Source organism: Botryllus schlosseri, chromosome 14 (genome assembly GCF_051294905.1).
Source record: "Botryllus schlosseri isolate E-star chromosome 14, Bs_hap1, whole genome shotgun sequence".
Taxonomy (NCBI): Eukaryota; Metazoa; Chordata; class Ascidiacea; order Stolidobranchia; family Styelidae; genus Botryllus; species Botryllus schlosseri.
In genome coordinates, this window is record NC_137249.1 from 6,531,425 (window position 1) to 6,548,809 (window position 17,385).

Consider the following 17,385-nt stretch of genomic DNA (forward strand, 5'->3'; position numbering starts at 1 on the left):
ATCGGCGAGCCAGATTAATTCGTGCCGCACATCATATTGTTTCACTATCATTGTCCGTAACAACGCCGAATTTCACATTCATTGGCGACTTTGAGTGGTTCTCGTGCTCTAACATTATTAATACATGCAGTCGGATTTTCGGAATCAACGCGACAATAGTATCTACTAATATGATATACTTTATCCATATTCTGCGTGAGCTGTTTATGATGAATGGCTCGATCACAGGTGAGGCGTTTGACTTGTCTGTGCCCGACCCCTCCTTCGCCAAATACTTTTGAACAATAAAAATTGTGTACTTTCGGGTATAAAAATGTTTAAAATTAGTCAATCATGAATATTGATAGAAAAATACAAACAATAAATCATTAAAGGATCTCACAATTTTAGTTTACTGATCCTGACGACATGTGACGCACTGCATGCCTCGCTTGCCTCCCCTGACAGCACGTCAATGCTGCGACGCAATGTTGTCCTCTATCAATTTACCGAGCAGTATCCGCTAGAAAACGCACCATCCTTGTAATTTGCTAGGAATATATTGCTCATTATGAATGTACGTACAATGCCTCATATACTTTTCTCGATTCCTCAATTGGTAACTAGAAGATCATAACATACTTGGGAATTTGTGATTATATTGAGCACTGCGGTTTGAGGTTTAAGACACCGTCGATAACGGCGTACCACACGAACCTCAAATTCAATTTATTGCCAAAAATTTCATCACACCACAAGACTGCGATACAATTACAGATAGGAAGATGTCGAAACGACTTGAAGTAGTGTTCGAAATTAGACACCCAACTGGTCTAGGCGATGTAAAAAAGGAGGCATGCACACTGGGTGAAAAGTAAAAGAAGATAATATAAAAGTACAGGTGACAAAAAATGTGGCATGTGTCGGAAGGCGAGATCGATATGTCAGGTCGTCGTCCGGGAAACTAGAGAGGTAACTAGTATTTACGCGAATTGCTCAGAAAAAAAGCAATAGGCTCATAGAATGGAAAGCTAGTCCTTGTCAATGTGAATTCACAATTTAGTGATGGGGCACAGTTTATGAACAAGGCCAATCAATACCATGCATAATAGGTTGAATAGGACATTTGATTTAGCATCAACCCATATAATCTTACGTCACATTAATATTGATTTCAGGCTGGCTGCTGCCGAGAAACTCAGCACTTATTTTGTATATTCACCTCAACGTTGACGATAGTCGAGACGGATTGCCCGTTTAGGATCATCATCATTCGACTTTAGCGGTGGACATGGATGAACTTTCTAGCAACAACAATAGTTTCTTGGAATCGATTCGTCATCAGCCGAAAATCTTTTAGTTTTGCCTTTCGACTATCTCGCCACGCTCTAACTTGTTTGTGCATTACCCTGTGTAACAGTCAGCCGTTGTAATGAATGATAGGCTTTCGTCATGGCTAGTAGCGTTTGCTAGAAGACGATTCGTTTAGTTTTGAGAATCGACGGCTGACCCACATTTCGCTTATTTGCTCATAAACACGAAAACAAGACTGAGGCAATACCTGCGCGGGTTTAGTTGGCGTTTCCAGGATTATCGACTACTTCATTGCGAATATGGATTTGCGGTAAGAGCATAAGCAGGGCTTAGTTGTAATTTGGAGAGTGGAGTTTTCAAGATATGTATATTGTATATTTATATCGCGAATAACACTTTGTCGATCTTTAGAGTTCGAGTGTTAATTGGGCGTTATCCTTCTTTTACTGACGATGACTACTTCATATTTCAGCTGGCCCGCTGCGTTATTGGCATTACTGCAAGTTAGCAGTGTCAAATGTGATCCTTATCATCTCCATGGCATGTACGGGACTTTTCATTCGGCAAACTTTCCGCAATTTTATGACAACAACCAGATCCGGAACTGGACGATAAGGGCTCCCGTCGGATTTCGTGTTGTGTTGTACTTCACAGATTTCGACTTGGAAGATTCTTACTATGATGGAGTTGTCTGCGCAGCAGATTATGTAGAGGTAATGGAACTAGGTTATATGCCTGTTATTCTGTAGCAGTATCTAGAAAATATAGGAAATATCGTACGCATAAGGTGATCTACGTCCTACTGTGTGTCATACCTTCCATGGCGAAATAGATAGAATAGAAAATATCCCCATGTGGGGTACGGTATTTCGAGCTCAGCCAATATGCATTGATCACTATTTGTGCTCCAAGAGGGGAAATCGCCACGGCGAAGCGGTGCTGCTCGTCTGCAGTGCTCTGCACCATCGGCACACGAAGTCCGACAACCGAGGACCGACATTGTTTATTCTCTGGCTATAGTGAACACAATCGAAAAATAAATCTGGATTAGTTGCGAACATACTGAACATGTCTAGATATCCGACGGGGGCCCTGATGCTAACCGCACAAGTGGCAGATTATGTGGAAATTCACGACTGTATCCCGATGACGGACCAGCACCCTACGTATACCAGTTTCGATCATCGTCAGACTTGATGACGGTTCGTTTTGTTTCTGACTTTTCGAATGACTTGCCAGGACTGCCAACTCCCAAAGGTTTCCAGGCCGTGTACAAAGCCGAAGGTAAAATATCCATGCACGCTTGTACTACAGTATATGCACATTGCACAGCATTCGATGTAGAGTTAGAATCGGGCAGTGCAACCAAAAACGGTGTTGTACATCACAACCAAATGAGTCAACACAACGCCACGTGTCATCATTTTGGCACCTTGTTTACGATGCTTAGTGCTTACGCACGATGAAAAACTATCTTCAACCCGAAGTTCGAGTCCGAAACACATTTATCCATATGGTTGAATTGAGGAAACTATTCATATAGCACAATTGACATTTTAGCATGGCGACTCCAATATACCATAATGTCAGATATACTGTGATCCAGCACCATTTATTATCAATCTTCTATGGCAGGGGTTCTCAACTTCGCATGTACAACGGGCCGCATTTTGCCCGCAAAAGCCGCTGCGGGCCGCAAAACATTATTACCATGCATTTGTGAGCTTATATCAAATTTAGGCTACTGGAGCCTATTTATTAGTCTATACGGGCGTCTAGCCCATTTTTATGCATTTCAAGGCAATAATGGTCACTTGGACAGCGATCGTAAGTTTTTAATCGCTGTTTTTGTGAGAATATGTATCTTCCGGCGTCACAAGTAAATCACTTCATGGAGCGTGCATTGCATTCATTTCCAAGTCGGTATATGTACCTTGTTATAATTATTACACGCGGTATTATTGTGACGCTTATCGCCGTTTAGGCCTTGTGCGTCACAAAACAGGCACTTTTTTGTTACAACAGAGGCCATTATCACTTTGAGCTCTCAGTGAAATGAGAAGAAGTCTGGCGTTTCGGGGTCATTTCAGAGCAAACCAATCAACCCATGCCCTTTCCTTCCATGGCTGGAGCCCTCCACCAATAGTAACATAAGTCAACTTTGTCAAGTTGATGTTTTTCGCTGGCCACCTCCCCACGTTTGCCATGCCAGCATTCCTTCTGCAAATATGTCCACTCTGATAAAATGCACCAAGAAAATTAGCTCTGCAATGTCTGTGAAGTCGGTGGCTTCGTCCAATGCTAGGCTAAAGTAGTATACGCGGCAACGTGTTTCAGAACATGCGATAAAATTTCGACGGGCTACTCTTCTGGTCACGGTTGAATCGGACAACTTTAGCTTCAAAATTTGTCGGGTAATGTTGTCCTTGCTGCTAAGCAGTGTTCCCTCTAATTTTGACGAGTCTGCGCACACTCACCTACTTACTGCGTAGACCCTTGGACAACTGTGCGTAAAGACTATAAAAAAGGTCATCATTTCGAATTTTTGTGCGCAACTTAGATTTTCTGTGCGCACAGATCGTGTCAAACATTGCTGCTAAGTCCCGAAAAAAGCGAATATTGGCACAGTATGTTAAAGTATTAGTGAAATAACACCTTCTCTAGCAGATTTCTCGGGTTTTGCGATATTCCAAAGCGTCTGTAACGTCGTCGGCAATTTTATTAATTCCTCGAACTACGGATTACTGGGCTTGACGCCTAGGTAGTAACGTTTTTTCTAAGATCAGGTGATATGTAACCTAGAATAAACTTTAGTGGTATCGTTTTAAGCTTCCGCGCACAAAAAAAGCCGAAGTGATGACCTTTCTTTCAGTCGTTACGCACTGTTGTCCAAGGAAGCGCGCGGTGAGTTGGTGAGTGCACGCAGACTAGTGAAAAATTAAAGGCTCATACCAATACTGATTCAGAACAATAACAATCTAAACTCGAGAATATATCAAGAGACCAGAACACGCCAAAGAATGGGTATTCAAACGAAACAGCGACGGTGCCATAAGAGAGCTAAGTAGCTAAATTAATGTGCAACAATGCTGGGCCAGTAGTAATTGCGTTCGTAATGAAAGAGGCCGCGGGCCGCAAAATAGACCTCTGCGGGCCGCATGCGGCCCGCGGGCTGCGGGTTGAGAACCCCTGTTCTATGGTTTACCCTCATTCGGATTTGTACATATCAATTGATCCTATTCGAAAGCAACATATGGTAATTTTCGACCATATTTCAAAGTCTAGTCTAACTTCAAATGATTTGTCAAGACATCATGTAACAGATATCAATGAGTGCGAAGAATTGGAACGGAAATTCCAGACCGCCGTATTCCCGGAGCAAGTGGGCAAATGTGACCACCACTGCAATAACTACATGGGCGGCTACCAATGCACGTGCAAAACAGGATACAAGCTGGCCCCTGATGGCTACACATGCCAAGGTATTGTGTTTTCTGGAGTAGAGTGCTGTCAATTCCAGATCGGGGTAATACAAAATAGCAGAGATGAGCATGGATTAGGATTAGGTTTTGAAAAAACCGGATTTGTGAAATTTTGTCGGATTTGGATTAGACATTTTTTCAGAACGGATTAGGATTTGGATTGGATTTACCTATTTTCTGGGAGATTGAAATGTCGTGTGGCGAATGGCGACAAACTTTATTCAGATCAGTTTTTAGTGTACTTATGGATGGTTACTAAGTTATCTTGAATCAAGTGAATCGTTGGCTGTGAAAGAAAATTTTCGAATCCCTCCATTGCATAAATTAGTATTTTTTCTGAATTTCCAGTTGGAATCGGATTAGGATTGGACATGGACTTGAATAAGAAAATGTTATGGATTTGGATTTGGATTTCAAGGTTCGGATTTGGATTGGATTAGGACATAAAAATTTCAAATCCGCTCATCTCTGCAAAATAGGATGGGAATGGGAATGCTACCATGAATTCACGTCACTCTTTTATATAATTCAAGATTTGGAAGTGCAGTCGATATGTTGTTTATTGGAAATCTTGGCCCGCATGCTAACGTTTAAGAACGCAAATTTAATATTTGTCTAATTCAAACTCAGGTAAATGCTCCAATGTATTTATTACATCAAGAGCTGGAGTTATCTCAAGCCCTGGATACCCGTACAATTATCCGAAGCAGACCGATTGTGATTGGACGATTCAAGTATGTATTGATTGTATAATACGCACTATACAAGCTTAAATATATTTTCAGCATACTTGGTACTTGGTAGTACAGAATGAAGTCGGGTTGGGACGGGACGGGTCGGGGATAAGTTCAGTAAACGCAGTCATTATCTACTGTTTTCTGCTCGACAATTTACTGTCGTCTCAGATACCTTAATCCGCTACTTCATGAAACAGGTAGACGTCGGTCAACGTATCCAACTCGACTTTCTGGGTGTATTTGAAATCGAGGATTATTTAACAGAAGACAAGTGCCCGTATGATTGGTTGAAAGTAAGTGCATTGACTGTACTCGCATATGTTTGGCATTAAGTATAAGTCACGGGTAGGCCTATGTAGCTTTGATATGACGCCAAGAAGCAGGTTAGATAGATCGCCACGCCACATTACCTCTCTATTGCCGAGATCGGGAAACTATGGCTCAGGGAGCTTTATATGACGCTTTTGATCACGCCATTCTCCGTATGATTCGCGAAGAGAACGTACTTCTGTGGAAGTGTTTGCACATGTACAAGTACATGGATACAACCTATTTCATGGTGACGTAACTATAACTCGGCGACTGGCTGGCTGGTGGCTATATAGCGTTCATTCGAACGTTTCTGCCTTACAACCAGGGAATTTGTACGGTATGGTGCGATAAAGATTATCGTAATTCGTATGGCTCGAAATTGATTCGTATACCATACTATATAGCTATAGTACGGTATTATAAAATATCGCACCTGCTTCTAAAGGTTTACAATCGGAAAGTATTTATTAGCCAATTTGCATAGAATTAAAAACTGTCACCAACCCTCACAGATAGTAGATGGAAAGTTCGAGAAGAAGATATGCGGCACCAATCAGCTGCCCGAGACGTACGTGTCTACCGAGACCACCTTACGACTCGAGTTTCACTCTGACATGGTAAAGGAAATGACAGGATTCCAGGTTTCCCATCGTGTCCAAGGTAGAAACTGTGGCATTTTATTCGTGATCCTTATTAATTTTACGGTGTTTATAGGCGTGTACTGCGACCCCCCAGTTCCTCCGACGCACGGCCGTGTTACCGCCGCTTACGGGGCGGATAGCGGGCGTCTCCCGTTCGAATCTGTGGTCGTTTTCGAATGTGAACTTGGCTACAGCATGAAAGGCGAGCATAAAATCACGTGCCTGAAAGACGGCAGCTTCGATGACGATGTCCCCACTTGCGTGCGAGACACGTAGGGTATCGAGGGGAGAAAGGATGATTCACGCATGCTTTATTTCAAGCGATATATACCCCGAAATGTGACAGGCGTGTGTCACAAAACTGCGTATCAAATCACCGAATCAACTTGAGTGTATAATTTGCACAATAAAAGCCAAACAATTTCAGAGTGTACACTGTACATTTTATGTAGCTGATCAAGTGCGAGAAAATGCGAAAAGTATTCGTACGAGAGAATGGAAGCTGTATTTGCTTTTTATCTTTGGTAATACGGTAGGCTTGCCATATTTTGGAAACAGGAAAGGAGGACACTTTCATCAAATCATAAAAGTTAGTTTACCGAAATTGAAAAGAGCTGATTTTGAAATATTTACAGGAAATCTTGTGTTGACTAAAAAAAATGGTCATCACTTTGACTCGACTTCCGCATTACCTGCTTTTTTACGTTAATTTTGCGGTGTTGACTAAGCAAAAACAAGGTTCTCAATCTTGTTCGACTCCCGAATATCTCGCTCGGACGTCCTTATTATCTGTTTCGCGTCATTTATGGGGACAGGTTATCCACTGAGAATGACTTCGTTAGTGGGGCTGTTGATTACCGCGTCTATAGTCATCAGTTATCTTATTTTAGGCATGTTGTAGCATGTTGTAACTTGACGAGCCCCTGATCTATGGTATACACAAGTTTTAACGATAACATCAATCAGCGTGATTCGTAGAGTTACGGGTTGGCTTTAGCGTAGCACACATTTCGTCTAATGGAATGAGGAATCATTATTTACTAAATGAAGTCTGCTCATTCAGTTAATGAAGAAATTAGAACGGATTCAACTTGAATGGAATAGCCATAGCGACGATATCATTGATAAAAGCAAGATTTTATAATATACACGTGGTCGTAATACTCGATGAAACGCGTTAGTTGTACCATCCTTTGCAAACGCAGTTGTGGTAGAGATTACTTGATGAAACGCGTTGTTTGTACCATCCGTCGGAAACGTAAATGTAGAGATTTCTAAAAAATTAAAATAAATTAAATAAATACTTACCCGGGCTATGAAAAAGTCTACAAAATCCTCGAACAGTCGGCGAAGTCATAGATCAATAGAGATATGAATTTGAAGAATTTTAATCATGCTGAATTTCTAAGCGGCAATTTAAAATAGAGCTGTAGAGCGGAATATGGCATGAAAAAGAAATACAGCCCTGACATCACGTAATCTATAAATCGGAATTTAGTAATGATACTATAGTATATCGAAACGGGCCAGAATTTCATTTATTACCGGTGCAAATATCGTAGTGGTGAGCGTAGGCGCGCAATGCACGCAGAAGACAGATGAAGAAAGATGAAATCGAAGAACACTGTGACATCGGGCACGGGGCAGAGGTAGATGCCAGGTTAAGAGACCGCAACTGCTCGTTCGGCATCCTACTGTATGTTCATTACATCGGATTGTCTATGGCATTGTACGTAGTGTGTCTTGAGCAGATGAAAATATAATCTGACGGCGAATGCGAATATACCAAGACCAACAGCCGAATGTGTGTGATTGAAAGTCGTCCAATGAACGCGATTACAAAAAAGTCAAAGATAGGCTACTTAACCACACGAAGTCGAAGATACTGAACTGTAAAATATCTATGTCATGATGCACAAGGTCTAGAAGGCTATAAGCGCCAATGAAATACCTTAAATTACTGAAATTTAAAAAAATTTACTCCAATCTCGCCATTTTCCTTTGGGAGCAGGTTGCTCCACGGATTATGTGTGTATTGACCAGTTTCTTACTGTGAATAAAGAATAATAATAATAATAATACCAACCGGTAGTCATTGGTAACTCGCCACCGCTGTCTGGCGGTGTGCCGTTGAAAAGCTCATCGTTCGGACTGTTGCAGACCACTGTCAATGAAAATGTGAAGAGGGTAAACACTAAACTGATTTTAACAATGAAGTGACGCTAGAAATACATCGGGACTTGGTAAATGCGAGTGAGGTCACGATTACCAATCCGAGAAATTTAAGGGGACAAGAGCGTCCCCTGTGGGTATGGCTACATCACTGTATGTGATATTTGAATTGTGGCTAATGACTAGGCCTATAATAGGAAGGCAGGCCTATATCCTTCGGGTCATGAATTATCCATTGTATTAAGTAATGAAAGAAAATGTCCGAAACAGCCTATACCGAAGTCATATAGCTAGTTAGCTACCAGCTCTAACACCAAACTTGGGTGCCCACAATTTGACCAATGTACAACTATTGCGGGGTAATCATAATTTATGATATCAGAGAGAGAGAGAGAGAGCGTGAGAGAGAGAGAGATTTCCATCCAACCAAAATATATAACACATCACAGTGATGGTGGTTCAGAAAATATGCATGCACAGTAGCCTATTCGGTATTAGATAGGAATGATCGATAAGACCGTGAAGGTAATCTAGTCTGATCACACCAGCACCAAACAGGTATACTTGACTTTAAACAGTCTGGCTGTAAAAAAATGTTAGTTAAAAAAGGAAAATAAAAAAAAGAAAAATGAAGCGATGGTAGCAAATGATCAATGAAGCAATGTCTGAGCGAGGTAGGGCAACAGTGTTAGTATAACGACAAGAAGTAATCAAGTAGGTCTTTCTTGAATCTATTATAAGTCAATTCACGGATATGTGGTGGTAATGCATTCCAGATGATAGGTCCCGAGTAGTCGATAGATCTCTTAGTTAGGTTGCTATTGGGTGGGGGTAAGTAGATATTTCCCTTTGACGAGGATCTTGTGTAATGGGAGCGGACATTTTTAGCAGGCTTGAAAAAGTCATTAAACACAGGAGGAAAACTATTGGAAAATATTTGTGAATGACTTTTGGTACTTCGAAGCGATATAGTTCGTCAACTTGCTAAATTCGATGCTTACGGTAGTAGGCTTACCATACGTCCTCTTTTAAGAGGATTTGTCCTATTTTTTGACTTTTTTGAACGTGTCCTCGGAGGACGCCCTTTTTTCCTCTTTTTTGAGATTTTGTCCTCTTTTTTGAAAATTTAGGTCAGATTTAGAGCAAATTGCGAGTGATATGCCGCAAATTAGCACAGAAATGACGCTCCGGCGGGTATTTCGGAGTGAAAAACGTTGATTTTAGCTCTGAGCGAAAAGATGACCTTTTTTTTTTAGTCAACCGATCGCAAAGTGGAAAAAATTCACCGGTTTTTGAGAATTCTACTCCGGTTTTGCAAGTTGCAAATTTCTGAAAAAGTGTCCTCATTTTAGATTTCCAAAATATGGTAAGCCTATACGGTAGTAAGGCGATAGTTTGGTACGTAAAGGGACAAATGAGATCAGCCGTATCGCACGGTTTTGCAGGGTTCGAATTCTGCACAAAAATGTTGTGCATGGATTTCCCCATACTACGATTCCATATTGCAGGTGAGACATGATCGTAATGTTGTACGATCCCAACTATGGCAGATTATTATTAGTATCATTCGCCAGGATAATTTTAACGGGAAGATGTGGATGATATATCATGCCACAGTTCTGTTAACTTATAGTTAAGAAATAGACACGACGATATTTTACACTCCCTTGCCCATAATTTCATTATTATGGTAGAGGGCTAGGCATTTTTAAAAGCATAACCGCCACCGTGACAATCACTGAACAATGTGAACATTGATGCTGGTTAGCTGTTTAAATTATCGTAGGCCTACTCATTTGCTCGACTTACTCCAACTACATGTTCTTATGCAAACTTCAACTTCCCTGTCTTCAATGCTGGTTTCACATGAGGAGGCTGGTGTCTTTGTACATCCCGCCTCGTAATGCACAGGAACTGTGGTGGAGTCTGAAATCGAGTGCTCATAATGAGATGTACTTATTTGTCCTATAAAAACGGCAATATTTCCCAGGTTAATATTGGCCAAACCAATCCGAAATTCGTATCGCACGTACTAATCCTCCCCTGCACATTTTAGTTCACATTATAATTCAGATTTGGGTCGCGATCTAAAAAGTGTGGTTGGGCACCACCGCTATATAGCCTAATAATCTATACATATGCTACTATATCGAGGACATTATGTATGGTTAATTGACCAGTCTTTACAGCAGGGGTCGGCAACCTTTTGGTAGTCACGGGCCAAATTTCGAGTGTACAGCTTTTTCGCGGGCCGGAATTTTTCTTAATACTATATTTATGGTTACTTCGGTATATTATCCTACATTGTTGCAATCTCAATCATGCCAATAAAAAAACACATATATATTTACACTTTAACAACGCAGAATAAATGTGATAATTGACGCAGCTTGTTTTGTGAAATGTTTTCTACTTCTGGTAACAAGTCAGATGAAGCATGAATCAGACCATATTTCAAATGGGCGTCCAAAATAGTGATCTTAGCTTGCTCTTCGTGAATTTCATTGTTGAAAACTATTGGTTACATGCGTCGTGCTACCAAAAATCGATGCAATTTCTTTTGCATTTTTGGTCAAGCTGGGATAAAGACCAATTTTAAGAACGTACTCTTTGTAAAGTCATGCAGCGATATGCTCTTTGTATGAAATTTGTCATTCAATTCAACTGCATCGCATATTAAAACGGCTTATTTGAAATTTTCAGGCAATGGTATCGGCGTCCACATTAAACGGAGTACTGAATAGTCGGAATTTATTTTGTAGAGAGGGAATTTAGGAAAAGTGGGTGAATATTCAGTAATTAAATTTCGTATCACAGTTACAAATGTAGTGTTGGTACTAGGTTTTCTCTCATGCAGTATAGGAAAGTGAGCATAATTTATTTGTATTGTTGACATTCCCAGGGTCGCAGACTTGTTTTGAATGGCCCTCAACATCTCATGTATTCAGCTCTTTTCCCCCGAAGTTGCAAATTCGATTTATTCAGATGTGACGTTAAATGTACAAAGAAATCAAGATTAGATAACCATTTTCGATTACAAGATTATGAGTCGACGATATTTGTATTTCGAGTAGAGTTGCTATTTCATTTCTCAGTTCGTACACTCGTGCAAGCATAGCTGCTCGACTTAATGCGCGAACATAGCATATATACAGGGCATAGTCATATACATTCTCTGCTTCTAATGTTATCTGGCGTAAATGTTGGTGATTCAGTTTGTGAGACCAAATCATATAAACAGTTTTCATCATTGTGGCCAAAGCACTATTCAGGTTTGTTGTCTTGGCGCACAAAGCCTTCTGGGGGATTTAACTATAAATAACTAACCTACGGAGGCTAGTTATCTATGATTAAACCGTGTAAGTTTGCGATTTTGTCATTGCGTCTGAGATTGTGTTCATGTGATGTGTTTATGGCGATGGGCATAGCGTATATAGTGGTGACGATAAGCGCCTACCAATCTGGCGGCCCGGTTCGATTCTCGTCGGAGGTTTATCTTGGGTTCTCTTACCCCGCTGTCGCCGTTCTTACGGCGACAAAAAGCCCAGAAAAAACACAGAGAGAAGAAAGAAAACACTCACGCGGAATAGAAAGAACTAGTGGAAAGGGCCGCGGCTTCAAAAAGATCAACATCGAAAAGAACTGTGACATCGGGCACTCTAGGCCGAAGTGGATTTTAGAATAATAGGATCGCAACTGCGTGTCGTTCGCCATCCTCCTATCTGTTCATGACATCGCATTGTGTCTTATCGCATTGCACATTGTGTGTGACTTGTTCAGATGAAAAATATAACTCAACGATTGATTTCTTGATTGATTCCAGCAAGCAGAGGAAGGACACCTTTATTGTCACACCCCATCAGAGTGGTAAACCCTTTAAAAAGTATGGTACACCTTTGGTTGCGAGATACACCCGATTGATAAGTAGCCTACTGATGTAGTCTACTCTACAGACAATCTCCATCTCCTACTTCAACCACCTTCGTTTCACGGCGTAACAATAGACTATTACGATTTTGGCTACTTATATCGTAGCAATGCCGCATTCTTTCCAAGCAGTGCTGCACTGCAGATTGAAACTCATTCTGAAACGGCGGGCCGTATTCTTGTGATAACTATAATTATGATGCCGCGGGCCGGACGATTTCGCTTGGCGGGCCGGATCCGGCCCGCGGGCCGTAGGTTGCCGACCCTTGCTTTACAGTAACACAAAATACACACTTGAATCCCGGGACGTAACCCAGCGCCAGAAACAATGATCGAAGCCGGATGGGCACTCCTCTACAAATTTTGCGTCATCGTCCACATCGCTGCTGCACCCCTTCCCATCTTCCTTTGTGTAAGAACATACAATGCAGTGGATTCCGCAAGCTTTTATAACCAAATATGTTGTCTTGATAAATATATGGCGTGATACTTCGACAAATGGTCTAATCACGAATTCGTCATAGATGCAACCTACAGTCACTGTTCATGTTCATAATATTCCAGTCATAGTCTAGTGCGCGGTGATTGAATAGGAATGTAATAGTTACCATGAAGGCTGCTGGCTACTGGTCGACCAGTATTGTCTTGACTGTTTAAAACCTGGAAAGATGTGATGTGACAGATGGGTTTGCGTAGCGTCATCTGAACGTTTAGCTGTCAAATCATCTGGTTTGGAAATTACTGCATACCGCAATCAATAGACATATTATTCGACCCGTGTCATCGTTTGAAGAAGATGATTGGATATATACCTTTCATGAAGTCGGAAGGAGTGTTCGTAATTTTATTCCCTTTTGGTAGCCTAGTGTACTTCGATAATATGCTATACTTGTATTTATAATGTTGGGACATCATGTGAGTAGCAGGTATGCCATCATTTGTGATAATCCAAATTGCCAAGTTGTTACGATCCCGACCCGACTAAAAGAGTGCGATCAGTTCGATTGTTACATGACGCAGGTTAGGGCAGTGGTTCTCAAACTTAAGGACACGCCCCACTTGGGGGCGTGAAAACATCTGAACGAGGGCGCGAAGTCGCTTTAGAGAAATAAAGCGTATTGAACTCGGAATGAGTGTAATTTATGCTGAAACTTCCAGCAACGATCATGATTGTATTACGATTTTCAATACCATAATTGCGTCGTACCATCGATATACCGATGCTAGATTGTGACTAATATCGGAACTTTGCGCCGATCAGAAATTGTATCTGAATTAAGAGTAATTGGTGAAGACTCGTAGGGTAGGTGTTAGCTGGTGCTTTTATGGTCTGTACGTCGAGCATCTGTGCAGACGGCGGAGAAAGGCAGTCTTACTTCCTTATAGGGCCATGTCATATGCCATGTATAACATGTCTTTTGAATATAAGAAACAAGGATTTGAATCGAAGTGGCTTAGAACATCGAAGCAGACATTCGGAGAATCCTCCCAATTAGGACAAATTTCGAAGAATGCCACTCTTGAGAAGCGTATTTTATGGCAGCCCAAAAGTAATCAATTGAATGATTTTCTTGCCGAGCACCCACGAGCCGCAGATAAAAACTGTTTGTCCCGCGAAGGAGTGTCAAGTTTGAATGGCGTGCGGCCCGCGCCATTGGTTTTTTATTTAGCTTCTGGTCAAGTACGTTTGAGCCAAGCCCAAGTCATGAAAAGGAAGGGATTAGACATCAAATTCGCTAAAATATCTATATGCTACGTCTTAGCATTGTACGTGATTATTTTTGACAAATATTCAACTTGAAAGTTTTTTCGCGCTTCGCGGGATTTACCCGCCAGCTCATATTTTTGCTCTGTGTATAGTCCGAATTTCATATTGGAGAAGTTCTCAACAGTCATAACGTTCCATGGCATCAAACTATGCGTTGGGATTGCAAACATTCCGGTTGATCTTTTTAATAACTAATTTGCGACATCTACAATCTACTGCTAACAGACTCGGAAACCGTTAATGTTTCACCATTGCAAGTCGATATGGCATGGACAATTCCAAAGTACTGACCAGGAAGCCGCGTATCGACCATACCATCCTAACGTCGAAACGACAATTCCAAGACAGGTATCGCGAAGAAATGAATCCGTGTTTTCTCGATTGCTAACGGGTCACTTTAAAATATAAAGTTTAGATTGAATGGGCACCTTCACAGAGTAGGGGTTTCTACAACGCCCTTCTGTGCCCATTGCGAAGTCAACGAAGACAAAAACCATTTTCTGATGGATTGCTCGGCGCGGGAACAGCGACAGAGAAATAGAGAATCACATTCACCTTGGACAACTTTCCGACTGACACTATATCGAAAGACCATATTTTAATTGATATTGTCGGAATCAGTGCGACAGTAGCTTTCGATAATGACGAGATTCAGTAAATTCTGCGCGCTGGAAAATAACTTTTGGATTGCCAGAAATCCTACAGCCGCAGCCGCAAAACAATTCTGAATACAGCTTCAGAGAAGCGGAACGAAGTTGCAAAATCGGTCGTTGCCATTCCATGTTGACATTCGACACTGACCTGACGCCAATATCAACAAGCAATCGATTTTGTAGCTTCATCAGGACGACGCATATCATTATTGACAATCAACTTACTACTGTGAATATTCTATACTAAATTATCGAATTAGCTTGTGGTATTTATGAAATTTATTGGCTGGTGGTGCAAAAAAAACAACGCTGTTATAAGCACCATAACATGATTTTATTAATAAATAATAATAATATAAATCATTATTACCCGGGCTGCAAATAGAAATAAGCAGGAAAAACTTCAGCGACCCCATTACGCACGAGTATATAGGTTGTATCAGAAGATAACATGCAATTCCAACGTTGGGATGTCGGCCTATGCTACAACATCTGTAAAATGTGAAACACTATGAACATAGCGTTATACAGTTGATTTATTGTATTATTTATATGGATGCCAATGATACGATATCGGTGTGCGGATTGTGGATGCTATAAGGCTATAAGCTAAGTCAATCGTTCTGAAACGATTATTGAGTGGGTGTCATCAACATGGCAATTTTCGCAATCGCTGAGTACCACCTAGAACTGTAAATTCAATTACAATACTGCTCTAGAGAGCTGCTTAAATTTCGTATGTTTTTGCTGAGGAGTCGAATGAGATTCCTAACGTTTTATCAACTGTTTATAATATAATAAGGTAGGCCTATACGATATGTATGATATCACAATCACCGTTATACCAGTTAATTTTATTGCGCTAACTAACAAGAAACCACGTCATATTTATCGTTGGAACGACATCGGGGATTTATGTTCGAGAAATTCATATTTTTGTGGTGGACAATAATGGGATATATTTACAACACAAATAACATGCCGGTGCGAGTTAAACACGACAAAGAAAACGCGATGAAACTATCTAGAATGAATCATTGTAATTATTATTGAAAACTAAAATATTATTCGGATGTCCGAGTATATAGGTCCTACTCACTATATGAGAGAAAATCGGAAGCTGCTTAAAAAGTGAAACATCCTAACACTGTGTTCTTCCCTTATAATCTCTTTTTAAGCCTGATATTTCTTATATACTTGCGACTGGCGCTTTCATCTCCACCATATCGTTACCTTATTGAACTAATTCTCCTGTATACACGACATCATTTGTAGGCCAATAATATAGATATCTACCATGTGCTACGCTTCAGTCAGGCATGATTCAATTTCGCCGCGAGGAAACAAATAGGTAGAATGGATTGTGCATGTAAACTACATGTTCGCGCCGCTTTCGGAGTTTCACGCAGATACGATGACTTGACAAAACCGCATATAGATTCCTCACCGGTAGAGTAATTGGAAAACTCCAGAACTATGAGACGACGGACGCTGTACGTATCAGCAGTTCATATAATTAATTGATGTTGCAAAATACCTACGGGGCATTTATCGTCCGCTTCGTCTATCCATGATATATATAGATTCTGTATGCTAGGACGAAGTATACTCAATACGACGCAATCACTAAACGCACCAAATTTGCCGGCCATTTGTGGGTCGCTTGAAGGAGCAATGTTTCAAGTTGCGAGAAATCCAAAGTCATTGTTGCGAAATTATAGTCAATGCTATTTTCAAAAACATTAATGTTCCAGTTGTCATTGCCTCGGAAAGGGGAATATTGCATGATCCCATTAGTTCGGCCTGTCGTGTACAACCTTTTGAAAAGCGACGAAACCGCAGGCCTCACTATAATTTCCAAGTAGTTAAATGGCTGCTATCTCATGAAGAATTGGTAACGAGGATGGCGAGATTATTCTGTCAAATCCGATGGCGGTCTAAACATATAAGAATCGTGAATATAGCTGAAGGTAAATCGCAACCTGGCGATAATTGTGACGGACTTGAAAACGCTCCCACAATAAACCCAGGATGGATTATAAGCTAAGTTGTTTGATTGCAAACCAGTGATATCAAATACTGAGGTCAATACTGACGTCAACGAAGTATATCGGCAACACCGGGAACCAATAGATACCTCATCGCGCTTCTCTGCATAACTATATATCATATTCCAGACCGATACTATATGAAAGCCATTGTTTAGAATGGAACTTATCGAGAATGAATTGTGATTCTCGGAAATATCTGCAAATATTGGGTGGCGAGTACCGGTACGTTACACAGCTGCAACACCAATCGATCTCGGGTTAGGATCTTACAGAGGTTGTCTCCAAAACCCCGTCCAAAGTGTTGGAGGTTTATCTGGGCTCCTATAGAACGAAAACGGGTCGAGTTATG

General features: G+C 40.9%; 2 protein-coding genes across 3 annotated transcripts; one reads left to right on the top strand and one right to left on the bottom strand.

Annotated features, from left to right (window-relative positions):
- Positions 1-1,387: 1,387 nt before the first annotated feature.
- LOC145456388 (mannan-binding lectin serine protease 1-like) lies at positions 1,388-6,891 on the top strand. The gene is made up of 8 exons (XM_080334502.1): positions 1,388-1,603; positions 1,766-2,006; positions 2,370-2,577; positions 4,617-4,775; positions 5,406-5,509; positions 5,710-5,805; positions 6,337-6,484; positions 6,539-6,891. The coding sequence occupies exons 1-8, from the start codon at positions 1,593-1,595 to the stop codon at positions 6,739-6,741; spliced, it is 1,170 nt and encodes a 389-aa protein (XP_080190628.1). The 5' UTR covers positions 1,388-1,592; the 3' UTR covers positions 6,742-6,891.
- Positions 6,623-16,385, bottom strand: LOC145456391 (uncharacterized). Of its 2 annotated transcripts, none has more exons than XM_080334506.1 (5): positions 15,356-16,385; positions 12,859-12,966; positions 10,447-10,563; positions 8,552-8,629; positions 6,623-7,739 (listed from the first exon to the last, which is right to left on the bottom strand). In XM_080334506.1, the coding sequence occupies exons 1-5, from the start codon at positions 15,399-15,401 to the stop codon at positions 7,552-7,554; spliced, it is 537 nt and encodes a 178-aa protein (XP_080190632.1). In that variant the 5' UTR covers positions 15,402-16,385; the 3' UTR covers positions 6,623-7,551. The 2 variants fall into 2 exon arrangements, with proteins under 2 accessions (XP_080190632.1, XP_080190631.1); XM_080334505.1 differs by having other exon boundaries at positions 12,859-13,008; positions 15,356-16,327.
- Between the last annotated feature and the right edge of the window lie 1,000 nt (positions 16,386-17,385).